This window comes from Trichomycterus rosablanca, chromosome 19 (assembly GCF_030014385.1).
Source record: "Trichomycterus rosablanca isolate fTriRos1 chromosome 19, fTriRos1.hap1, whole genome shotgun sequence".
Taxonomy (NCBI): domain Eukaryota; kingdom Metazoa; phylum Chordata; class Actinopteri; order Siluriformes; family Trichomycteridae; genus Trichomycterus; species Trichomycterus rosablanca.
The window spans coordinates 1795377-1821332 of NC_086006.1; the positions used below are offsets into that span (position 1 = coordinate 1795377).

A 25956-nucleotide genomic window follows, 5' to 3' on the forward strand; every position below is an offset into this window, starting at 1 on the left:
TTAAGGGCCAAACTCAAGGGCCCAACAGTGGCAGCCTAGCTTCGGTGGGGCTTGAACCAGCGACCTTTCGATTACTACTCCTGCATTTTACCTTCTAGGCTACAACTGCCCTATATAATAAAATATAATTACAAAGTTTACAGAATTGTAACATAGCAGATAAGGTCCTAGACTAGCAATGCAAAGGTCACTAGTTTAAGCCCCAACCCCTGACATTTTATATCTCCCTTTACTCTTCAATCGTAAAAGCGTTCTCCCAATATACTAACTACCAACCTGTTTTAACAAATTTCAACTTAAACTGCATCTATTACCATATTACCAATATTAACGAATTTCGGTTGTTAAACCCATTAAACAATCGTTTAAACTACAAATGTTAATCTTTCATTGTAAAACCTTAAAAGTTTAACCACTCTGAACATGCTTCTCTCCTCCAGACTGCATGAAGCAGCAGGAACATTCATCAATGATGGAGAACAAATGAAAGAATCATCATTCTCCTTCTGATTCACGCTCAGAGAGAAACATCTCAACTCATCATCGTGGTTAAAGAGACGCATCACTTTCGAATCACACTTCCTAGTTAGATACTATAGAAATGATCCCTGAAAGTATAGTCTTAACTCAGTCACTGTACAGCCAAGCTGGGTGGTTTAAACCTAAACCCTTCACCCAGACGGTAAGTTCAACTCTTAACACAGATTTCACCATATACAGAAGGGACATGTTGACTGTATTAATGTATGTAATAACATGGAATGATCAATTCACACAGACATCCAATGCAGCACTAAAGAAGCATAAACAACAAATTATGGAATAACATACCAATACTTTTACATTCTTTTGTGAATGGAAGATAAAATGTAAATGCAGCAGCTACAGAGCATAAAGCTCAAAACTGTAAAAAATGTGGCTGACCAAAAACTTCAGATTAAACTACATACATAAACAAGGTTTACAAACATTTGTGATCTTACATAGATAAGTATTGCTCCTGTCTGATGAGTTAAGAAGATATTGAACAAAAAATAATGAAATGTGTAACTCAGTACTAGGAATTCATATTACCTCCAAGTAACTTACATTTATCGACAGATCTAGTAACAGCAAAGTATACAACATGAGCTCAGTTATGAAATTTGTCTGAAACGTCCATATATTTTATAGATTTAACCACTCTGAACATGCTTCTCTCCTCCAGACTACATGAAGCAGCCGGAAGGTAAGTTAAACTCTTAACATACAGGTTTTATCACATACAGAAGGGGCCTGTTGATTGTATTGTATGTAATAATATGGAATTATTAGTTTACACAAACGTCCAATGCAGCAGCACTAAACAAAGAGGAATAATAAATTATGGGAGATAAAAACAGTACATTTACATTCGTTTGCGAACAGAAAATAAAGTAAATGTAGCAGCTACAGAACAAAAAGCTCAAAACTGAGAAATGTGAACAGTCTAAAACTACATACATACTGTAGCGTCAGTGGGAGGAGCCGTGGTATCCAGGCTTACCGTCAGCGTGTATCCCAGTGTGGCAGACTGGGTGGCTGCGGTGAGAGCTGGATAGGTAGCTTATATGTTTGTCTGTTGTATGAATGTATGTGTGTGTGAATGAGTGTACGTCCTAAACCACTGAGAGATCTGCCAAGGGCAGCTCACTCGAGGTCCCGACGCTCGCCTTCCTGCTCGCCGGCGCCACAATACACAAAACTTACATTTGTGATCCATCATAGTCGACTAGTATATAGTTAAATCGGTTAAGAAGCAGCTACGCTTGTAATGTCTATATTAAGTCAAGTAACAAGCATTCCATCCGTGAAATTAGCTGTTGGGCTCACATGTTACAAACAACTCAAATCTCTTAATATCTATTATTTAAACAAATATCATAAATTTAACCACTCTGAACATGCTTTTCTCCTCCAGACTGTATGAAGCAGCAGGAACGTTCATCAATGATGGAGAACAAATGAAAGAATCATCATTCTCCACCTGATTCACGCTCAGAGAGAAACATCTCAACTCATCATCGTGGTTAAAGAGACGCAACACTTTCGAATCACACTTCCTAGTTAGATACTATAGAAATGATCCCTGAAAGTATAGTCTTAACCTTCCAACTGCTGAACTAGACTGGGCGGTTAAACCTTTAACACTTCACACAGACGGTAGGTTTATCTAGTACAGTCAACATACATGCAGTTGTTCATCCGGGTACTTTACTACCAAAGTTAGCAGGGGGCAGCATTCACCTCTTGTCTTGTTAGTAGCCACAGAGGTTAAAGATTATAACACACTACTACACTGGTTCATGCCCAAAAAGAAGCATTACTGCTCATCATATAGGTTAGATCTTCTCTGGGTACTTTTATACCTGGTTCTTTGATCTAAATATGAGATTCAGAAGTATTTAATCTCCTTAATCTGAACTTTGCCTACACACTTTACACCATGGCTACTTTATCACACATATAGATGGAGCAGCATTGTATTAAACTGCCAAGTCTGGCACCAACACAACCAAAGTTTACTCCAATCACATTAGGGTGACGTTTGGGACGTCAGACGTGATGAGACAGATAAGGTTTTGCATCATGGACTTTTTAAATATTAACAGCCAATTACCAAACGTGTTATTGCATGATTGCTTCAAATGTTCTTTTTATGAAACAAGCATTTTGGTTGGTCTGAGATAACTAGGTTTAATCACTAAAGTCAGCCATGCCACATGTTGATTTACTCTTCATGGTAATAAGATTACTGCACTTAAAACAAGAGTGTATGACACCAAACATGCTTGTAGGATGTTGATTTTATTAGATATTTATATTATAATTATAATATTTTAACAACACACCTACTATTTATGGGAAAGGACTTCCAATAGTTATATCAAGCATTAGATAACTTGGGATGCATATTACAGATGTTAATATTGGCTACATCCAAATTAAAAAAATTCAATTAAAAACTCAAACCCACAAGCTTAAATGATGTAGTTAGTATGTTACTAACATGAAGCTAACTAATATGAAACTAATCTACTCAGGGGTAGTCTTTAGAATTGTAGGTGATTTTCTTGATACAGTAGTAGACAGTGTCCCAAATTCCCGGAATTCATCCTAATTCCCCTTTATAATGTTTAATGTGAACAATAATGTAGAACCAAATAACCCTCCTTCTAGCCAAATGAATCTTTTATTATTAACCTATTTATAATATTAACTAAATATTATGTTCATAAAGCTAAAATGCACCATCTTATATTTCTAGACCTGAAAATATATTTACAGATGGTAAATTCCTTGAGCCCCTTATTAAACAAAAATTTTAGAACAAGATTATTAACTTTTTTGTTGGTTGTATGTTTGTATATACTGTGTATACTCTTTATGTATGCTGTATACTGTTCTATAAATTAAATTAAATAAAAAGCTAGAGTCGCTATATAAAGTGTTGTATAAAGTCATTATTTCATTTCAACATTTTGTTTTACAGATTTTTTTCCACCTTAGTTTTAAATCAACAAAATAAACACACACGTGGTGAAATGGACTAAAACACGCGGTTCACTTCACATCTCCAGAGCTCCTGTCAGTATAAAAGTCCCCTCACAGTCGTGAGCCAGAGCAGTAACAAAAATACTTAAGTTCCTACTTTATTATACTATTATTTGTTTATATTTTGTTTACAGTGAGCTATATTTTTTAAACAAAAAATCAGAAAACGTTAACATGTATCTTTTTTATTTAGGACAACCGAAACAGTGTAGCCACGTTTTTTCCAGTACAAAAGTCCTCGCAAACTTAAAAGTAAATTAACATAATTTTTAAGTTACACATCTAGGCATTGCAATTCTAAATTAAATTACATTTATAATTTACCACGTCATGTACCAAGTTACTGATAAAATGATCTAATGAAATTAATAAACTTAATTTTTACAAGACAAAAGATTATGTTAACATGAAACGATTCATGTTTTAAGCAAATAGAGCATACATCTTAAAAACAAGCTTTAAATTACTATTGGCAAGAACTATATATTTATAAGATAGGTATTAGTATTGTATTAGGAACTTCAAATTTAACTACATACATGAAGAAGGCTTACAAGCATTTGTAATCTCACAAAGATAAGTATTGTCCATGTCTGATCGGTTCTGAAGATGTAAAACTAATGTTAACATATAACTCAAAACTAGATAGAACTTCATGTCATCTGTTAAACACATTCAACTACTGAGATGTCTACTATAATGTCGAATATCATTTAAAGATGTTAAAGAGTCTTATATTTCACATATGTTATAGGTCTAACCACTCTGAACATGCTCCTCTCCTCCAGACTGCATGAAGCAGCAGGAACGTTCATCAATGATGGAGAACAAATGAAAGAATCATCATTCTGCACCTGATTCACGCTCAGAGAGAAACATCTCAACTCATCATCGTGGTTAAAGAGACGCATCACTTTCGAATCACACTTCCTAGTTAGATACTATAGAAATGATCCCTGAAAGTATAGTCTTAATTCAGTCACTGTACAGCCAAGCTGGGTGGTTTAAACCTAAACCCTTCACCCAGACGGTAAGTTCAACTCTTAACACAGATTTCACCATATACAGAAGGGACATGTTGACTGTATTAATGTATGTAATAACATGGAATGATCAATTCACACAGACATCCAATGCAGCACTAAAGAAGAACAACAAATTATGGAATAACATACCAATACTTTTACATTCTTTTGTGAATGGAAGATAAAATGTAAATGCAGCAGCTACAGAGCATAAAGCTCAAAACTGTAAAAAATGTGGCTGACCAAAAACTTCAGATTAAACTACATACATAAACAAGGTTTACAAACATTTGTGATCTTACATAGATAAGTATTGCTCCTGTCTGATGAGTTAAGAAGATATTGAACAAAAAATAATGAAATGTGTAACTCAGTACTAGGAATTCATATTACCTCCAAGTAACTTACATTTATCGACAGATCTAGTAACAGCAAAGTATACAACATGAGCTCAGTTATGAAATTTGTCTGAAACGTCCATATATTTTATAGATTTAACCACTCTGAACATGCTTCTCTCCTCCAGACTACATGAAGCAGCCGGAACATACAGGTTTTATCACATACAGAAGGGGCCTGTTGATTGTATTAATGTATGTAATAATATGGAATTATTAGTTTACACAAACGTCCAATGCAGCAGCACTAAACAAAGAGGAATAATAAATTATGGGAGATAAAAACAGTACATTTACATTCGTTTGTGAACAGAAAATAAAGTAAATGTAGCAGCTACAGAACAAAAAGCTCAAAACTGAGAAATGTGAACATTCTAAAACTACATACATACACAAAACTTACATTTGTGATCCATCAGTCAACTAGTATGTAGTTTAATCGGTTAAGAAGCAGCTACGCTTGTAATGTCTAAATTAAGTCAAGTAACAAGCATTCCATCCGTGAAATTAGCTGTTGGACTCACATGTTACAAACAACTCAAGTCTCTTAACATCTATTATTTATACAAATATCATAAATTTAACCACTCTGAACATGCTTCTCTCCTCCAGACTGCATGAAGCAGCAGGAACGTTCATCAATGATGGAGAACAAATGAAAGAATCATCATTCTCCACCTGATTCACGCTCAGAAAGAAACATCTCAACTCATCATCGTGGTTAAAGAGACGCAACACTTTCGAATCACACTTCCTAGTTAGATACTATAGAAATGATCCCTGAAAGTATAGTCTTAACCTCCCAACTGCTGAACTAGACTGGGCGGTTAAACCCTGAACACTTCACACAGACGGTAACTTAAACTCCTAACACACACAGCAGGGGGCAGCATTTCACTACCTGTGAGAATACACCACATAATTGCACCTCAATAACTGCTGCTACATGCACAAAACATGGCATAACTGCACCTTACTAACAATGCTGCTACTTGCTTTTTTGCTGACTTAATTTATTTTTATTTGTATCATTTGCTTATACTTTAATACTTCTTCCCCAGAGCTGTAGCCTCTGTTACACCTCCTCCTCCTCAAACCACCCCACACAGACACACACATCCATAGCTGCTGAAGACAGCAAACTGTCTTGAACCCTGCCCTCCCCAAGCTGCCATGAAATGCTCAGACCACTTTACATTCTGTACATAAATATATACTATTTGTGCAATAATAATGATTATTTTCTCTCTACTGTGATAAGACACCGGTTACACTGTTCTGTTTGCACTATTCAACCACGTTGGAGTATTTCACCATGTTTGTTTGTTTGTTTGTTTATTAGGATTAGGAACGTCATGTTTTACACTTATGATATGAAATCATGATATGAAACGGTAGTCACTCTTCACACAAGATTCATCAGTTCACAAGTTTATATCAAACACAGTCATGGACAATTTATTATCTCCAATTCACCTCACTTGCATGTTTTTTAAACTGTGGGAGGAAACCGGAGCACCCGGAGTAAACCCACGCAGACACGGGGAGAACATGCAAACTCCACACAGAAACCCCACCTGGGGATCGAATCCAGGATTTTCTTGCTGTGAGGCAACAGGGCTACCCACTTAGCCACCGTGCCGCCCTATTTCACCATGTAAATACTCGTAGTTCTTATGATTTACATTTTCAGCATTTAGCAGGCGCCTTTGCGTCCAAAGCAACTTACATTACAGTATACAGTCTGAGCAAGGGTTAAGGGCCTTGCTCAAGGGCCCAACAGCAGCAACCTGGCAGTGGTGCGGCTTGAACCAGTGACCCTCTGATCACTAGGCTATAGCTGGCCCTGTGTAATTGTAATTGTAGCTTATTTTGTGCTGCATCGAGTCATAAATCTTTTGTACTTTTTTATATACTTTAATATTTTTGATTTTGTTTTTCGATATCACTGTCACCTCACAGCAAGAAGGTCCTGGGTTCGATTCCAAGGTGGAAGTGTGAAGTTTGCATGTTCTCCCCGTGTATATGTATTTACATTTACATTTTCAGCATTTAGCAGACGCCTTCATCCAAAGCGACTTACAGTACAGTTACAGTATACAGTCTGAGCAACTGAGGGTTAAGGGCCTTGCTCAAGGGCCCAACAGCAGCAACCCAGCAGTGGTGAGGCTTGAACCAGCGACCTTTGTATCACTAGTCCTGTGCCTTCCGTCTATCTGTCTCACATTTTCATCCAAAGCGACTTACAACAATGATGAGCAAAGGAAGATGTAAAACTAATGTTAACATATAACTCAAAACTAGGACTTCATATCATCTGTAAAACACATACAATTACTGAAATGTCTACTATAATGTCTGATATCATTTACAGATGTTAAAAAGTCTTATATTTCACATATGTTATAGGTTTAACCACTCTGAACATGCTTCTCTCCTCCAGACTGCATGAAGCAGCAGGAACGTTCATCAATGATGAACAAATGAAAGAATCATCATTCTCCATAAATCTTTTGTACTTTTTTTATATACTTTAATATTTTTGATTTTGTTTTTCGATATCACTGTCACCTCACAGCAAGAAGGTCCTGGGTTCGATTCCAAGGTGGAAGTGTGAAGTTTGCATGTTCTCCCCGTGTTTATGTATTTAATACACAACGATGAGCAAATTGAGGGTTAAGGGCCTTGCTCAGGGACCCAACAGTGGGGCTTGAACCGGCAACCTTCTGTTTACTAGTCCAGTACCTTAACCACTGAGCTATCACTGGCCCCCTATATATATATATATGTCTCTCCGTCATGTTTTACACACTTTAGTTACATTCATGACAGAACAGGTAGTTACTGGTCACACAATGTTCTTCAGTTAAAGTTCAATATCAAACAACCATGACAACTTGGTGTCTCCAGTTCATCTCACTTTGACATCGGAGCTCTAGAAGAAGAACTACTAACCCACGGAGTCAAAGTGCTCAACTAATCATGGTATGCTGACGTGATCACTAATATGAATCTCATCTAGTCCTATAAATCTCATATTTAACTTCATTAAAAAGTTTAACCACTCTGAACATGCTCCTCTCCTCCAGACCGCATGAAGCAGCAGGAACGTTCATCAATGATGGAGAACAAATGAAAGAATCATCATTCTCCACCTGATTCACGCTCAGAGAGAAACATCTCAACTCATCATCGTGGTTAAAGAGACGCAACACTTTCGAATCACACTTCCTAGTTAGATACTATAGAAATGATCCCTGAAAGTATAGTCTTAACCTTCCAACTGCTGAACTAGACTGGGCGGTTAAACCTTTAACACTTCACACAGACGGTAACTTAGGCAAGGACGACTTTTAGCTTAGATGTTTTTTTCAGGATGGTTAAAACACAACTAACACCAAAAATGTGCAAAAATGTCACGTATTTATATATATTTTAACGTTTTAATTCGGCCAACGCGCGAATTACCCATAGTGCTATTGGGTTTTGCGTCAGGCTAACTCCACCCATTTGTACATAAATCGGTTTAAATGTTATTTTACATTCCCTTGACGCTTTTTAAGATCTGAACTTTTATTCTAGTGTTTATATACAAAACGTACTTATTTATTTAGCTTGCTTGATCAAGTCAGTGACATATATTTGGACATATATCCGTTCGGGCGTTGGTCTGATCCCAAATCAAATCAGTGTTCACTATGTAGTGCACTAGTCATGCAAGAATACTGTCATATTTATACTTAAAAAACAAGGCTATCCAGCGCACGATTAAAATCTTAGCATGTAAATACGCATATGAGTGTTTACATTGTTTAAAACAGAAATACAAAGCAATAATTTCACATTTTGTGTTGTATAGGACGTAAAAAGTAGGGTGTTTAGGACACAAAGCAAGTGCGCACTTGATATGCGTACGTGTGAAAGACGTTTCGCTTCAACGTTCCGCTGGACGTCATGACTAGCAGCGTGGGCTAACAACAGTTCATAGAAAATTTACATTTGTTAATATATTTATTAATTTATTATTTAAGCTAAATTTTCTGATTCTTTGTAGGATCTTTTCAAAATGATCACGTTTAAATATATAAAAATGAATGCAACATGTCAACTTGTGAACAACGTTAACCGATTATAACCAACAAACACAACTTGGTCATGATCTTCCAACTGCTAATGTTTTATATAGGATGGATGGATGGATGGATGGATACTTTATTAATCCTAAAGGAAATTAAGGCCTCAGTAGCAAGTTACATAAACCAACAGTCAAAAGTAATAGTACACACTGCAGAGATTCACATTATACAAGTATAACCACAACAACACTCAGACATATGGTTAACATTGTAAGGCTGGTATAGATTATAAGTAACAGCTGTAAAATATAAATTATAAAGCAAAATGCAGCTGCCCGTTTGTTTTTTAACCAGCCCAAACACTGCCACATCACCCCACTGCTGCGTTCTCTTCACTGGCTTCCTGTAGCTGCACGCATTCAGTTTAAAACACTGATGCTCGCCTACAAAGCCAAAAATGGACCAGCCCCAAGCTACGGTCTAATCAAACCCCGCTCTGTACCACGCAACCTCCGAGCCACTAGTCTCGCTCGACTTGAGCCTCCACCCAGGACTAAAGGAAGACGAGCATCAGCATCAAGGCTCTTCTCTGTTCTAGCACCCAAGTGGTGGAATGAACTTCCTTGCTGTCTTTAAAAAACGATTAAAAACCTTCATCACCTTTTTACTAAGCACTTAAGCTGACTTGTACCTATTTACTAACATTTTTTTTCCATTTCCAAAAAACAACAACACTTTGGTTCTAACAGGTTTCAGCAGATTTGTGTTCTTCGACTGTTGTTTACTAAAACTTGAGAAATGAAATGTTTACTATGGAAGCACTTCTGTAAGTCGCTCTGGATAAGAGCGTCTGCTAAATGCAGAAAATGTAAATGTAAATGAACTGATATGTTTACAAATCTGAAATAATACACGTGGAATTTGCATCTTTAGCACAAAATTGTAAATTAACTTAAAACTGGACATTAATTTGGTGACCTGCAGTGTTTTAATATTTGTCAGTCAAGTTAAGAACAGGGTTTAAGAACAATTTTATTTTATCCTAAATCTAACCTTGCAGGAACATTTTATTACAAGCAGACACTTGAATAAATGTAACAGAGAATGTGTCTTACTCCCTACCTTTAATCACCATAAATATATTATAACTTGTTTAAATAACGTTCATCTTGTTTAATGTAATGTCAATGCATAGCCTAACTTTACAAGGCTTCTGATTAGCATTACAAGTTAGCTGTGTACTAATATTTTATTATACAGTTACGTTTAAATGTTAATGGATTTTATATTCCCAGCTAACAAAATTACGTTCTGAGAACGTTCCTCAAACGTTCCATTTTGGTTGTGGGAACGTTGCATTGGAATGTTCCCTCAACAATATTTTGTCCAGTTTTCTTGATGTTTTCAGAACGTTTTTTTAAAGTTATGAAAACGTTCATAGAACGTTACCTAAACCTCATTTGCAACCATAATTTAGTATTCTGGGAACGTTGTCTTGGAACGTTTAAAATAAGGTCCTCTGAATGTTCCTTTAACATTCCATTTTGGTTGTATGAATGTTTTATTATAAAAATCAGTTTTTTATTATGTAATAAAGTGTCAGTATAAGAGTTGTAGTATGTAATGTGGGTCACACTGGATAAAATACTACTTGTTTTGGAGAAAGTTGATGCATATTTTAAAAGCTATTGAAGTCTATCAATAAGCACTGACTCAATAACACGTGGCAGGAATTTCATCTTCAAAGAAGAACACAAGCACGGACTTTGGCAGACTCATGTTTCAGAGTAAAAGAACTGAAAACATGACATTTGTATTTTGTTTAAAGTTCTGTGTGGAGGCAGAGACTGTGGTTAAAATAACGGTCTCCAGTCCAGTGCGGATGTGCGCATGTGCAGAACGAGGTGTCCGACTGTCCGTAGATGGAAACTGACATGCTGTGTAAAAGTTTGTGCAGAATAGACATAATAAAAGGCTATAAAGTGACTTAACTGAATGATATGTAATGTAATATTGGTCCTGTATAGATGGGTTCTGATAACCGCAGTTTTTAATGCAGTTTTTATAAAATCCAATGAGGACATTTTGGATAAATAATGGTTTATCTTGAATATATTATGTAAGCAAATATTATATAAAGCAAAACTGTTCAGTAGGAAGCAATGAATTCAGTCTTACAGTGGTGCATCTTATCACTTCTTCAAATCAATGTAAATCAGTTGACTATATATATATATATATTTTTTTTTTTCCCTTATACGCATCTAAAGAATATCACACACATACTCCTTTAAATTTTTGTTTAAACAAAAAACATTAAAAGAACATTCATATAACGTTACACATTGAACAGAATATTTGTCAAGGTTTATAGAACGTTTATAGAACGTTATTGTGAGAACGTTTGCTCATAACATTAGGAGAACTTTTACATAACGTTAGTGAAAGTTGTGGGAACGTTCCCTGTTAGCTGGGTTGTTTGATAAAAGTTAAGGTTGTCTCAGTTAGTTTGTACCAGTCTATAGGACAATGCAGAGTAGATTGTGGGCCCTTATAGACCCAGGTCTGTGCCTTTTCAAAATTTGTCAAATTAAATGCATATTGTCATTGTTAAAGACTACATGTTAAGAGTTCACTTGAGGTTTTCTTTATTACTCTGTATATAAATTCATTAGGCCTGTTTTAAATGCACCTTGTACTTAACTGTAATTAAACAGCACAAGGCATTAAGCAATGTTAACAATACCATTCTGTTATAGTGGAGATTTTACCTTAGGGTAGTAAATAATATTTTTGTTCTTAATTTGACTGGTTAAAATGTATCTAAGGAATATATAATTTAATAGCCTTGTCACAAACAAACAAACAAACATAATGTGTGCCAGGGACCTCAGTGATAAATGTCACGTCAACATGCCATCAAGAAACAATAACTGGCTGATGGCACCACCAGCTACAAAAAGCTTTTTAGATTGGGAACATGAAACTAAAGGCTACATCCCTGTCTGTATGTGGCATTGTAGAAGGTTTAAGCTGAATCACATTAGTTAGCATTTTTTATAGGAAAAGTGTAAATGCTTACATTTGACTGTATTGACAGCCATGTTTTAAAAACAGAACACTGGTAGGTAAGAATGTTATACATCATTAAGTTCACTTGCAAAAGCCATTTCATATGAATAATTTAAAGAAAAAAACAGCAAAACAAGTGAGGACAAATACATTTTGGAGACATGGTTGACAACTGAAATTATTGTATATATGATAATTTTAGTAAAACATGAATTAATGGTTTTAAAACTGTAAACTAACTTTACCTGCTATTTAAAAACCTTCAACACAAATGTTGTCTCTTCTTTTTTTTAAAAAATAGTCCTTTCTTTAAAACTATAAGGCCCAATTGAGATTGCAGTCACGAAATGAAACAGGAAGCTTGTGTTGCCAGATTGGCTGTTTTCAGTCCAGTGGACACTTTCATTTTTAAAGTTTATCAATGCACATTTTAAACTGTAAAGTGTTTTATGCACAGGAGAGAAATTCTTGAGTAGATAATAACATCTCTTCTTTAACTAAAACGCTTAGGCACGTATTTACATAATTCACTCTGTCCATTCAATGTAAATAGTTACTTTCTTCTGTCAACGCTTGTCAACACATCCAGTAAACATACATGGAACTTGAGAACTTTAATTTAGCTAGTTTAATTGGTAAGCCAGTTGAGCTAATTGTACACAGACAGGCTTAATACCAGTTTGGTTTAGCTTACAAATCCTAAATCTTGCAAATGAACCATAAGTGGCCTAGTCAAAGAAATGGGAAGATGCAAAACCTTAAACAAGCACTTTTTGCTTGAAAATGGGCAGAAGTGTAATAAGTGTGTATAAAATGTTGTTCTTTATATAAAAGTTATGTTTCACAATGTGTTGCGGTTAACTGAAGTGCATGGCTGTGTATGTATGTATATATAAATGTATGTGTATATACATGCATGTATACATATGTGTGCACATTCATCCTTGCACTTTGGATTATTTGTACAGTGAATAAGAGACTACATATTTACTTATGTATTGATCCTCATAAGCCTGTGTCAACTCTCCAACCCATATTCATGTATCATGCAGGTATTCTGTCTGTCTGTCTGTCTGTCTATCTTCTATCTATCTATCTATCTATCTATCTATCTATCTATCTATCTATCTATCTATCTATCTATCTATCTATCTATCTATCTATCTATCTATCTATTATACAATGAATTTGTCTTGATGAGACCACACATGTATTGATCTAAAACCACTTTGTATGTGAAATAACAAAAGGCACCAGTAACAGAGACACTCAGAAAGTCAGACTTGACATTTTTAAACCAAGCTGGCAACCTTTCAGGGTGACATTAGGGCGGAGGCCTGTTTGGAGACTGGGAACGGGATCCGTGTTGGGAGGAGCCGAGTCAGAGGAGCCGAATAGAGCAGAATTACTGCGTTATACCATAGATCCAACATTCATCCACATCTTCAGTGCATTTAATCACTGAAAAAAACTAAAACAAGCCGATTAAAGAGTGTGTGGATCATTCAGTGGTTAATATTATCAGAGTGTCATACATCCACCCAGCTGAGAGACGACCGGACAGTCATCATGGATGAGGAATATGATGTGATCGTTCTGGGCACCGGACTGACGGTAAGAAGCTGGAATCTGTCACCTGATCACAGAATAAAAAAGACAATGCTTTAAATAACATCCACATAGAGTCACAACATTGATAGAGAAAATACAATACATGATATAACGTATATAATGTAAAATACTTATACCATTACCATGTAATTATACACCATTCTGCAAATATCCACACACAATTGGTACTGTGTGGATATAAAGTTATTTATGTGGATTGTTTATCTCTGTTTCATAATTATTCATCATATAGAAACAAAAGATGTGCATTTATTCCATTTACATGAATCATTAATAGATTTACAGAGCCTAGAGAACCTGACAATACACAATTCTTTGCATTTCTACATCGACATTAACTCAGTCAGGTTTAATATTATTATATAATTATATAGAATTATATAAATAATTCTATATAATACACAAGGTTCAATTCATGATGATGCTACGTGGTGTCTGCGTTATATTTCTCCCACCCATATTCCGAGAAATCCCGCCTCTTGTGTTAATTCTCGGACTTTGATTGGCCACTCCTAGAAAGACGCGCAGGCAGCTGATTGGACGGTTTGAATGTCGATCACAGCTTCAGCCCTAAACACAGCACTTCAGCTCTGAGTCCAAGATTAGATTAAATAATATTAATTTACAGACATTACTTCACCCAGGCTCGGTTCGCGGTGGGCCCGGGGCAGCCCTCAGACACTAAGTGCAAGAGCATCATTTACAGGAGAATTTAGCCACTGAATTAAATAGGACATAAGGACAGTTTATCAGTTTAAAGTAGCCAGTCCACCTTCTGCATGGTTTTGGATATAGAAGGAGGAAACTGGAGTCCTTTCATGAACATGCCTCCTTGACAGACAATGACTAAATATAAGGTTCAAACCCAGGTCCTCAAAAGCTAGATCACTGTGCTGCACTCATAATTACATTTCTTCTTTCGTTCAAATTAAATTGAATTAAATGGATTAATTACGACCACAGTAGATGCACATTAGCACATAGACACCTTTAACATTTCAGAAACACATGTAAATAATAATAATAATAAAAAAACAATTTGTATTGATTAGAGTAAATGTTTATGTGTATATGAGTGCCCTAACAAGACTATCAGCCAATCACAGCGACCGGGGGCGTGGCTTTCCGAAAACGGGTGGGAAGTAAGTGGTCTCGCGGCCCCTATACACGCCCTTTATTTTCCTTCTGCACAATGAAATATGAGCGAGTCATTCACAATGAAAAAAGGAAGGACATGCCAACTTATTTACAAAATCCAGTGTGCCAAACAGTGTTTTTCTGTATGTGTGTGTGTGTGTGTGTGTGTGTGTGTCTGGGTGGTGGTTTGATACCAGCCTTCAATGGCAGAGACTAAAACTTAGGCCTAATGTGTGATGGTCTATTAACTGATCTGTATTTCTATAAATACAAGCAAGTCACACTTCAAAATAATCAATTAATATGTATTTAGCAGTTATCTGTGTTAGGAATAATAATAACAAATGGTCAGCAGGAAGGTGTGGCAGGAACTTGGGTTTGACTGGAGGGTCTTGGGTTTGATCCTCGACACTCCAGTCACTGTTTATGAGGAGTTTGATTTATTCTCTTTATTTGTGCCTGTATGAGTCCCCCCCCCCCCCCCCCCCCCCCCCCCACCCACCTCTCGGAAGCATGCCGAAGGTGGATTTGCTGTTCTAGACTGCCCCAAGGTAGATGGTGTGTTGAGCAAATGTGTGTAGGTGAGTGTGTGATGTAATGTGGTGGAATGGTGACCTTTTAAGTGCCTTGTGCATCAGAATCCAGACCAAAAGAAATGAATGGACCAGCACAGTATGGGAATTTGGAGTTTGATATGTTCTCCCCATGTCTGTGTGCATTTCCTGTCCAGGGCATATTTCTGCCTTGCGCTCTGTGATTTTGGGTGGCACCGGACCCACAGTGACTAATTAGGATGAAGTTGTTATTGAGGACAATAGATTTAGATGAATAAATAAATAAATAATAAACAGCCGAGTGGAAACTGTGTTTTAATCCAACATAATTACACCTAAAGAGCAAATGATATCACAACAGGCACAAGTTTATCCTGTAATGACATCAACTAACACCGCTATAGTCGTATTTTAATAATATGTGTTTGGATGTGTTTGGTTTGGTATACGGTAATTCAACATTTTTTCACTAGTCCTGGTCAGCCTGAAGCTCAAAATAGACATAGTTACCCGTACGCTTTAAAAGGGTGCGGTTCTGTTGACTGGCAGTGTCGCAGAGCTGTGTTTGCCACTGATTCGTGTGTTTTAGGAAGCTTTCCGCACGTTTATCAGGCTACACAGTGCAGCATTGTTCTCCAAGTTCCTGTTTGTTTTTATATTGTCAACAAATACAGGTTGGATCCCTGTCGAGCTTTTATTAGTCACGTTTCTTATTATCGTTTACTCTTTTATTCATTTGCAGTGACCACTTCATTCATATCAGGGTTGTTGTGGGTCTGGAGCCTGAATTCACACAAAATGTTAGTCAGAGACAAGAATCCCACCCAGGTCCCCGAGACCCTGGAATGGTACGCAACCCCATCGTCACGCCTGTACATTTTCATTATATGCCTAAAAATGACTATGTTTAATCATTTATTTTTATTTAAATATTAGTTTTTATTCTCCCAATGTAGTCGTTTTCCCAGTTGTGAATTGTGATCACTGTGACACTGTCTAGTTTGCGACCGCTTTTTATCCACACACAACTGTACCACAGACAGAGAGTCTTGCTAAGCTTCATGCTACCCCCCCCCCCCCCCCCCCCCCCCAACTTGGTGGAGATGTGCACCATCTATATATGGTGATATATGGTGGAATAATGTCAATATGGACCAGAATCTCACAGAAATGTTTTAAAGACTTTGTGAAATCCATTCACGCCACAAAGAACTGAACTTCAAATGGTGTTCCAAATCAAGTGGCCAGAGAGTCTGTATGGAATAGGGGAAGGACGTGAGCATTCAAGTCTGTTATGGGAACAGAAACTTGGCGTGTGTTATTAGAAAAATCATTTGTAAATAAATCATATTGTGATATAAAGGAGTCATATTGTTTTGTTTCTTATGCGTTTGTACTCAGGAGTGCATTCTGTCTGGGATCATGTCTGTCAATGGAAAGAAGGTTCTGCACATGGACAGGAATCCGTACTACGGAGGAGCGAGTTCCTCCATCACCCCACTGGAGGAGGTACGTTCAGAAAATAAATACATGATATAACCCTGACATCATACGGAACAGGTTTACTACACAATCATTATAGTTACTGTAACTCTAGTCTAGCTTTAATAATATTTGAATAGGAAACACCAGGTAAACTCTTGTATCAAACGTACACTATATGGTCAAAAGTATTGGGACACCCTTCTAATGATTGAATTCATGTGTTTCAGCCTAAACAGTTGCTAACAGGTGTAATAAATCAATTATATAAAGGAAATCATATGCTTCCAAGTTGGCAGCAACAGTTTAGGGAAGGGCCTTTACTGTTCCAGCATGACTGTGTCCCTGTGCACAAAGCAAGCTCTATAAAGACATGAAGAAATGCTTGATTTAAAGAAGCTCCAGTGTCCTGCACATGAACCAGAACATCAACTGAGGCTTTCTTGACCCAGCCATGCAAATGCTCTCATCTGTTGACTGAATGGACACAAATTCCGACAGACATACTTCAAAGTCTTGTGAATATCCTTCTCAGAAGAGTATCATATAGAGGTCACTGTATTTTAATACCATTTGTTTTTTTTTAATAGAACGTCCAACAGTCTAATGGATAGGTGTCCAAATACTTTTGGCCATTAATGATTACGGTGAAGATTGATCACACCCGTTGAAAAGTACAAGAAACAGTGTTCTCTTGCCAAGGTCAGGAAAAATCACCAAACTGTCTACACAGACATGATTGGCTGTGTCTGAGGGTGGGGTGGTTGAAGTCCTGTAATGGATTGGCACCCTATCCAGAGTCTGTTCATGCCACGCGGCCACTGATTTTGAATGGAGCCACACCCACCATGACCAGTCTATGTTTCGGCTTAAAGCCCAGTCCTTTGTTTGTTCGATTGTTTGTTGTAATGAATCTGATTGATCTGTACAATTTGTAATTTCTTATTTGCAGCTTTACAAACATTTCGGTCTGTCAGACAATCCACCAGAGTCGATGGGCAGAGGAAGGGACTGGAACGTCGATCTCATTCCCAAATTCCTTATGGCCAACGGTGAGTGGTGATCTGTGTGTGAGCAACGTGAAATTAGATAACAAAGACCCCTGTTTAAAATATATTTTATTTATTCATACTTTAATGAATTTTGCTGCCAATATTCCTCCCAGTTTAGTCATATTCAATTACCAATCGCATTTCTGTCCTGACCGAGGACAGCCGTAACTAACATACGTCTCCTCAGACACACGTGTAGTACCACTGCAGGCGGGTTTATACAGAGATCCGTATCACGCATGGATCACGCACTGCTCTCTATTATGCCCCGTCTCATTGTGCAGCACCATCGATCAGCCATGTGTGTGCCGAACATGATGTGTGTGCCGAACATGTAAACACACGTGGAAACAGTGAGCGATTTCTCACGTCCGGTGTCTCCGTGCCTCTGCAGGTCAGCTGGTGAAGATGCTGCTGTACACAGAAGTGACCCGTTACCTGGACTTCAAAGTGATCGAGGGCAGTTTCGTCTACAAGGGAGGGAAGATCTACAAAGTGCCGTCCACTGAGTCGGAGGCTCTCGCTTCCAGTAAGACTAAATCACCATTCATTCATTTACTCACACCTAGGGAAGAACATGCCAAACCTCTCACAGACAGCGGTTTCCATAGCCACATTCGACTTAAATCAAACTGATCGTCTGTTTTACCACCAATTCATCCTATTAAGGGTCGTGGTGGGTTTGATCTACACCTCGGACCGGTCCCCAAAGGGCAAACACACACACACACACACACTCATACCTAGGGGTACTTTTGTATCTCCAATTATCCTCATTGTACATCTTTGTACTGTGGGAGGAAACTGGAGCTCCAGGAGGAAACCCACACATACACAGGGAGAACATGTAAACTCCACACAGAAAGGGCCCAAGCAGCTCCACCTGGGAATCGAACTTCACAGCAGTCACCCTCTCAATTCCAAATTTTCATCCAGACCATTTGTCAGTAAAACGAGTCTTATTTCCCCCATTTTACTTTATATTTAGTAAGTTATGACATATTAAAACCCTCTAAACTTCCACTGTGCAGATCTGATGGGGATGTTCGAGAAGAGACGCTTCCGCAAGTTCCTCATCTTCGTGGCCAACTTCGACGAGAACGACTCCAAGACCCACGAGGGCGTGGATCCCAAAACCACCACCATGAGGGACGTGTACAAGAAGTTCGACCTGGGCCAGGACGTGATCGATTTCACGGGCCACGCTCTCGCCCTCTACAGGACGGACGAGTGAGTGCTCCCGCCGACAAACCGCACAGCCGCGCATATGGATTAATTGCGTAATGAATAATTAACAGCCGTGTGATTTAAACTGCTGAGTTAAACGTTTTCTGTCTGTTTTAGTTATCTGGACCAGCCCTGTCTGGAGAGCATCAATCGAATTAAGCTGTACAGCGAATCTCTGGCTCGCTACGGGAAGAGTCCTTATCTCTACCCGCTCTATGGACTTGGAGAACTCCCGCAGGGATTCGCCAGGTTACTGTTTAAGGTTTTTTATCACTCACACTCAGGTATGGGGCCACCAGGGCTGTAAAATCATGTTCAATTCCTTTAAAAGTACATTTAATATAAAAAACAATTAAAAAAGAGCAGTAATGCTTCACTATGTTCTAAATATTGGAGTCTAACCCTAAACTTAGCCATTAAGGGGACACGCGTCAGTGCGCTTTTAGTGCAGGTCCCAAACCCGAATAAATAGGAGGCAGCGCCCCCTGCAGCACGTTCTGACCGCTGTGTAATGGTGTCTGTTGATCTTTCAGACTGAGCGCGATCTACGGAGGGACCTACATGCTGAACAAGCCAGTGGAGGAGATTGTGATAGAGAATGGACGTGTGGTGGGGGTGAAGTCTGAGGGAGAGGTACTGTACCCCCACACAGATTCGGACTCTATACACTATATGGCCAAAAGTATTTGGACACCTGACAATCAGCTTGCTGGACGTCCTGTCTCAAAAACAAGAGCTATTAAAATTTGACTTTTTCAGCTATAGGAGTATGTCTGTGGGAATCTGTGGACAAAAGTATTGAGACACCTTTAGGGAAGGCCCTTTCCTGTTTCCAGCATAACTGTCCAGCCTGTGCACAACAGAAACTCCAGTGTCCAGCACAGAGCCCTGACCTCAGCCCCACTTAACAGCTCTGGAATGAACCGGAACACCAACATCAGCATCCAGCCGTACAAACACTGTCATCCTTTGACTGAACAGGCACAAATTCTCTCAGACAAACTCATAGTCTTATGAGAAGGGAAAGGATTACATAGAGGTCACTCTATTTTAATACTATTTGTTTTTGAAATATGACGGCCAACAATCTCATGGTCAGGTGTCCGAATGCTTTTGGCCACATTAAGTAGGACTGCACACACACGGCTTATTTACTTTATTCTCTTGGCTGATCGTCCGGTGTTCTGACATCCCTCAGGTCGCTCGCTGCAAGCAGCTCATCTGTGACCCCAGCTACATTCAGGACCGCGTGCGCAAGGCAGGCCAGGTCATTCGGGTCATCTGCATTCTGAGCCACCCCATCAAGAACACCAACGACGCCAACTCCTGTCAGATCATCATTCCTCAGAATCAAGTCAACCGCAACTCTGGTCAGTCACACAGCGCCACACTAGTTTACATTCTGTATAATAAAGGTTTTACTATCTGTGATGGTTATTAATGATTATCTGACAGTTTATTCATTCACTGTCTGTTTTTTGGTGTAATTAATTGGGCGAAAGGCAGGAAACACCCTGGACAGGTTGCCAGTTCATCACAGGGCACGCATACTTACACACACACACTTAGGGCAGTTTTACCCACTACAGACAGGACGCCAATCCACCACAAGATCAGCCGCTACAGCACCACTCTAGATTTGAACCCTGGAGTGTCATTTATTTACTGTCACACCAACTGAGCTCTACTGGGCATTTAGGGTGCTCTGATATGTGCTCCCCACCATGGCTAGGTTCATGTAGCTCCTTGCAGCGTGGCGCTTACCACTACACCACCTGAGCTCACTGTAATCAAATCTGCTTATCTGTATATATATGTAGACAAGCTGATGGGGTCTATAGTAATTTGATAAAGGTACTGTGGTGATCTAAAACATAATAAGCTTAAATATTAAATTTTTTAAAATTAATTTATGTTTATGTAATTCTAACAGACTTAAAATTCCTTATATCACCTATTTACGTTTAACTATTGTTATCTGTTTGTCGTCTTATGTCCGTTGTGTCCATTTAGTTGTATATTAAGTCATTTCTGACATTTTTTTTCTCTCCTATAGATATATACGTGTGTATGATCTCATACGCCCATAACGTGGCGGCTCAGGGCAAGTACATTGCCATAGTCAGCACCACAGTGGAGACCAGCAACCCCGAGGCTGAGATCCAACCTGCTCTGGAGCTGATCGAACCCATCGACCAGAAGTCAGTGCCTCACAGATTTTATACATGTATTTTGGTGTGAGAATAAGTGGCGTGTCCTGTTATTTAGAGATCAACCAAACCAGACGCTGACCTGGATTGAAAACATGTGAAATATGATTATTACTAGTACTGGATTAGAGATCGAAAGGCCACTGGTTCAAGTGCCACTACTGCCAGATTGCCAATGTTGGGCCCTCAATCGCTTGTGTTGTATATTATTACTAAACAACACTAAACAACCTCAAACCAGAAAAAGTTTAGGGCTAGTAATGAGGTAAGACAAAACTAGATGGATGGATGGATGGATGGATAGATAGATAGACACCTTGAATATTCATGACTGGAACCGATTACTGACAATCTGATATCGTACCGTTTCCCTGACCTCTGATTGGTTGTGCAGGTTTGTGGCCATCAGTGACCTTTATGAGGCTTCAGACGATGGATCGGAGAGTCAGGTCAGTGTCACGTTCTTTTAACGATCGTCCTGATGCCTTTTTGTGTTCTGTAATAACATATGAATTAAAGAAGAAATTAACGAAATGCCACCTTGCAGATCTTCTGCTCCAGAGCGTACGACGCCACCACGCACTTCGAGACGACCTGCAACGACATCAAGGACATCTACAAGCGCATGACGGGCACTGACTTTGACTTTGAGAACATGAAGCGCAAACAGAACGACGTCTTCGGGGAGGACGAGCAGTGAGGCCGCAGCACCGCAGTGAGGGGTGGACGGTCAGAGGGTGGTGGAAAAATTGGCGTCTGTAAACTAATACGAAGGAATGGGTAATGAGGAGAAAGCTGAGGTGGAGCCACTGTCCTTTAAACCACAGTTCTACACCCTCACACACACACACACACACACACACACACACACACACGCACACATAACCTTCACTCTTCTACATCTTCTGTCTTCATGCTGTGTGTTCACACCAGTCCATTTCATTTCCTGTTTAGTTTCTTTGTAGTTTGGGTGTTCCTGAGTGCACTACAGTTCTAAACGTTAGATGTAATGGTGAACCATCTTTCTACAAAGGTTTAAAACTCGACCTGTTTACAAGTTGCTCTGATTTTGCCTTATGCAGGACACATACTAATGAAAACACTGTTCAGAAATGATCAGTTCAGCACAATTATTAATTTAGGATGAAAGACGCCTGTGTAAAAGACGCCTGTGTAAATGATCTTAGCTTGTTAAAACAAATCCACTAACATCAGCTCTAACCATGTTAGTAACCAGTCGGATGGTAGATGAGGTTTGCTGGCAAAACATTTACATGTATATTCGTTCAATCAGAACGGTGTAATTTTACATGTTCTCCTTGCCTTGGTAAACAGTTGTGTGTGCTGTATTGTTAAAATAGAAGGGATCGTTTTTGTCGAGTCGCATCCAATAACCCGACTGCAATTCGCCTCAATTGCTGCTGTGCAGTTCCACCGATCAGCCAGCAGAGGTCGTAATTGCAGCAGTTATGAGGAATCCCTGTTTCTCAGTAGTTGTCCCGCCCCTTACAGGCACACAGCCGATTGCGTGTCGGTGTAAGCGCCTGGCCGACTGATAGCACAGATGCGCCACCTACGTGCCTGAACACTGTGGATTTTCATTCATTTGTTTCTTGTCTGTTTTGTCCTGGGTCCAAGTCACTGTGCGAAAAGCAGGAAATGCCCTTCTTGCACTACCCACTGCGCCAACGTTCCGCCCTGTGGATTGTCAAGACATAAAAGCTTGATATAAATATGAAGTAAGATGTAGAACGTTCCTATATCGACACATTTTGTTTACAATAATTAACACTAATCAGCTTTTAATGAACATTAGGTCAAATTTTAATGCAGTTTTACACACTTATAATAACATATTCTACACAAGGTTGCCAGGTGCTCGGATTTTGACCAGTCTTGTTCTCAGCTCCCTATAGGTGCCTAATTTCAAAACAATGCATTTTAAATCTGTATGTAAGAAATGTAAATATTTTCCATCATGTGGGTATCGCCACAGGTAAAATCTGGCAACCTTAATTCGTAAAACGTACTCAGCAGAAAAGTGCTTCATGAACGCACTGCGTCCTCCTCAATCGGTAGGGAGGTTCACTCTCTCATCCTTCATGCTGAGATCATCCTGAGATATATTTACTATACGTTGGTTGTTTTTAAATCCCATTCCCAGGTTCTTTAAGGGAATTGAACTACAGATGGTACCTGTGCAATAGTAAACGCTGCTGTGCTGGCTATAGGGATCTGATTTTCTGGCAAAAAAACTTACAACTGTACCCCAGTAAGTCTCGTTTGATCGTTTTTTTTCCTGCCAGTTCCATTAATACAACCTTGTGTTCATCTGAAATGAGGAATAATTAAAGAGACCCTGTTAATTACAGCACCAAGCTCCAAACCAACCGTAGATGGTAAATATATCTCGTTCTCTGACTTAACATCCAACAAGCTCTTGGACAGGTGTCCAAATACTTTTGGCCTTACAGTGTATCTCATGTGGTTATGTGAAGGTACTTCCTGTGATGAAGCATCACTTCAAACACACACACCCACATACACACACCCGTTCTGAAGGAATCTAACTCTCTGTTGCCTGTAGATGAATTTTTGTGGGAGGTCTGTGTGCCTTGAGAATAACTCAAATGACTGGAAACTAAATTTCCTCTTTTTTTTCTTAATGTCTGTCATGCAAGCTGCTTTTGAAGTTAGTTTTTTATCTTACATTAATTACTCAATGATAAAATGAATGTCTATTTATTTAATTTAAAAAAACACATTGCTTTGGATCTCACTGTGTGCCGTTCTTTGGTTTAGAAGAATTAACTGACCTAACAGTGCGCACCACGGGCCGGGTCACGTTGAAAAACTTTGTGAACAAAACCTAATGTCCTGTGAAACAGATTCAACGAAACTTTGTAAAAATCTGGAACAATAAAGGCACAAGAATGAATGTGAAAGTGTTTCTGTTGTTTTTTCATGTTCTCTTTGTTGGTACAGTCGTTCATTTGCTGTAACCGAGTCATGGTGGGTCCTGAGCCGACCCAAAACACACTGGGCGTGAGGGAGGAACACATGGGCATACTCTATATCACTTACACTGACTTAATTATAAGGGGTAGGGAGTAATACAGAATAGCCAATTCCCCAACTGGAAACCTTTGTGGACATGAAGAAAACACGTCTACTTTCACACTTACAGTAACAAAAAAGGACAGAATCAAGGTACCCAGGACTAAGCAATGAAAAGAGTAAAAATGATATAAAATCTAAATAATTAGTAATATATTTATGTTGTATCACATTTAAAGTCTTTCTGTTCTTATGTATACAAAGGGAAAGAGATCTTGGGTACCAGGGTTTGACTCTCAGTGGTGCTACTGGCCAGTCGGGCGTCTTTATGCCCAGATAGAAATCAGTGTGGTCAGATCAGTGGTTAAGGTACTGGACTAATAATCAAGGTTGTCTGTTCAAGCCCCACTGATCAAGGTCCTTAACTCTTATTTGTTCAAACTGTATTCAGTCGTAATTGTAAGTACAGTAGTTTGTACAGAAGTGTCCGCTAAATGCTGCAAATGTAAATAGGAGGGAAGAGTCAGGAAGGGCATCCAAGTCTAGTGTGTGGACAAGATCTCCCCTGGCCCCTCATTTTAGGAGATGATATAATTGTTCCTAAATTATATACATTTCATATACATTTAAAACCAGTCTGTCTTTAAATATTAAAAGGGAAAGAGATCTTGGGAACCAGGGTTCGACTCTACAGTAGCAACTGGCCAACTGGACATCTGTATGCCCAGATAGCAATTAGTGTGGTCGGATCAGTGGTTAAAGTACTGGACTAATAATCACAAGGTTGCTGGTTCAAGCCTCGACACATCTCTGGGGAACCAGGGTTCGAGTCTAAACTGGCCAGTTGGGCGTGAAAGCTGTCAGACTCAGTGCTACCAGTGAGTGGCATCATTGTGCCACCAGAAGACCGTTTTTTTCCCGATTCGATCAGTCAAAAAGAGGTGAAATTTCCTTGGAAATCTGTATGATTTATTCCATCTACAGTCTACAGTCAGCTCCAGAGTTCAGTCCTCAAATTGATTACAGCTTTACTTTACTTAGATCAACTAGATGACATAGTCGAGTCGTGCTGCAGGAAACCGTGTAAACCATGTAAACCATGTAAACCAGCACATTTACTCCTGAGGTGTGATGATGAGGAAGCTCATCTGAAGTAATAAAGGAAACATGAGAGCTAATTAAAAACCTTTTATAATGAAACCAAGGCTTAGAGCCTTGTTTATTTAGCATTACAAGTATGCTAACTCATGCTAATTTAACCCTCTGTGTTCATCTGCGTTCTTACATAAGTGTTTACTATCTGAACGTCTTTGTTGGAGATTCACCTCAATCATGAATGAATATTTACCAACATGCAGCACTTAAGCTAAAATTTTATTATTTACTTAAAATACTAGCAGTGCTAGATTATACCTTACCCCAGCTAGCTACATTAAAACAAATACATTCATTATTTTTAAA

General features: G+C 38.6%; 1 protein-coding gene and 5 non-coding genes across 6 annotated transcripts; 1 reads left to right on the plus strand and 5 right to left on the minus strand.

Moving 5' to 3' along the window:
* Positions 1-411: 411 nt before the first annotated feature.
* LOC134334019 (small nucleolar RNA U3) lies at positions 412-624 on the minus strand. The gene has a single exon (XR_010015441.1). It is a non-coding gene; the product is annotated as a small nucleolar RNA U3 (small nucleolar RNA).
* A 1286-nt stretch (positions 625-1910) lies between these two features.
* Positions 1911-2123, minus strand: LOC134334020 (small nucleolar RNA U3). Its single transcript, XR_010015442.1, has one exon. It is a non-coding gene; the product is annotated as a small nucleolar RNA U3 (small nucleolar RNA).
* Positions 2124-4332: 2209 nt separating this feature from the next.
* Positions 4333-4545, minus strand: LOC134334016 (small nucleolar RNA U3). The gene has a single exon (XR_010015438.1). It is a non-coding gene; the product is annotated as a small nucleolar RNA U3 (small nucleolar RNA).
* A 1034-nt stretch (positions 4546-5579) lies between these two features.
* Positions 5580-5792, minus strand: LOC134334017 (small nucleolar RNA U3). Its single transcript, XR_010015439.1, has one exon. It is a non-coding gene; the product is annotated as a small nucleolar RNA U3 (small nucleolar RNA).
* A 2264-nt stretch (positions 5793-8056) lies between these two features.
* Positions 8057-8269, minus strand: LOC134334018 (small nucleolar RNA U3). The gene has a single exon (XR_010015440.1). It is a non-coding gene; the product is annotated as a small nucleolar RNA U3 (small nucleolar RNA).
* Positions 8270-13519: 5250 nt separating this feature from the next.
* LOC134333270 (rab GDP dissociation inhibitor alpha-like) lies at positions 13520-24383 on the plus strand. The gene is made up of 11 exons (XM_063015165.1): positions 13520-13758; positions 16869-16976; positions 17902-18001; positions 18396-18530; positions 19033-19231; positions 19346-19477; positions 19762-19861; positions 20427-20598; positions 21285-21429; positions 21833-21887; positions 21986-24383. The coding sequence occupies exons 1-11, from the start codon at positions 13714-13716 to the stop codon at positions 22136-22138; spliced, it is 1344 nt and encodes a 447-aa protein (XP_062871235.1). The 5' UTR covers positions 13520-13713; the 3' UTR covers positions 22139-24383.
* Positions 24384-25956: the final 1573 nt, after the last annotated feature.

What these genes read in the sequence shown, in the direction of transcription:
- LOC134333270 (XM_063015165.1), top strand. Translation starts at nt 13,714, where the DNA reads ATGGATGAGGAATATGATGTGATCGTTCTGGGCACCGGACTGACG. An exon ending in GCCCTCTACAGGACGGACGA is followed by an intron (nt 19,232 to 19,345) that starts GTGAGTGCTCCC and finishes TGTCTGTTTTAG; the next exon opens with TTATCTGGACCAGCCCTGTC. An exon ending in CTCCCGCAGGGATTCGCCAG is followed by an intron (nt 19,478 to 19,761) that starts GTTACTGTTTAA and finishes TTGATCTTTCAG; the next exon opens with ACTGAGCGCGATCTACGGAG.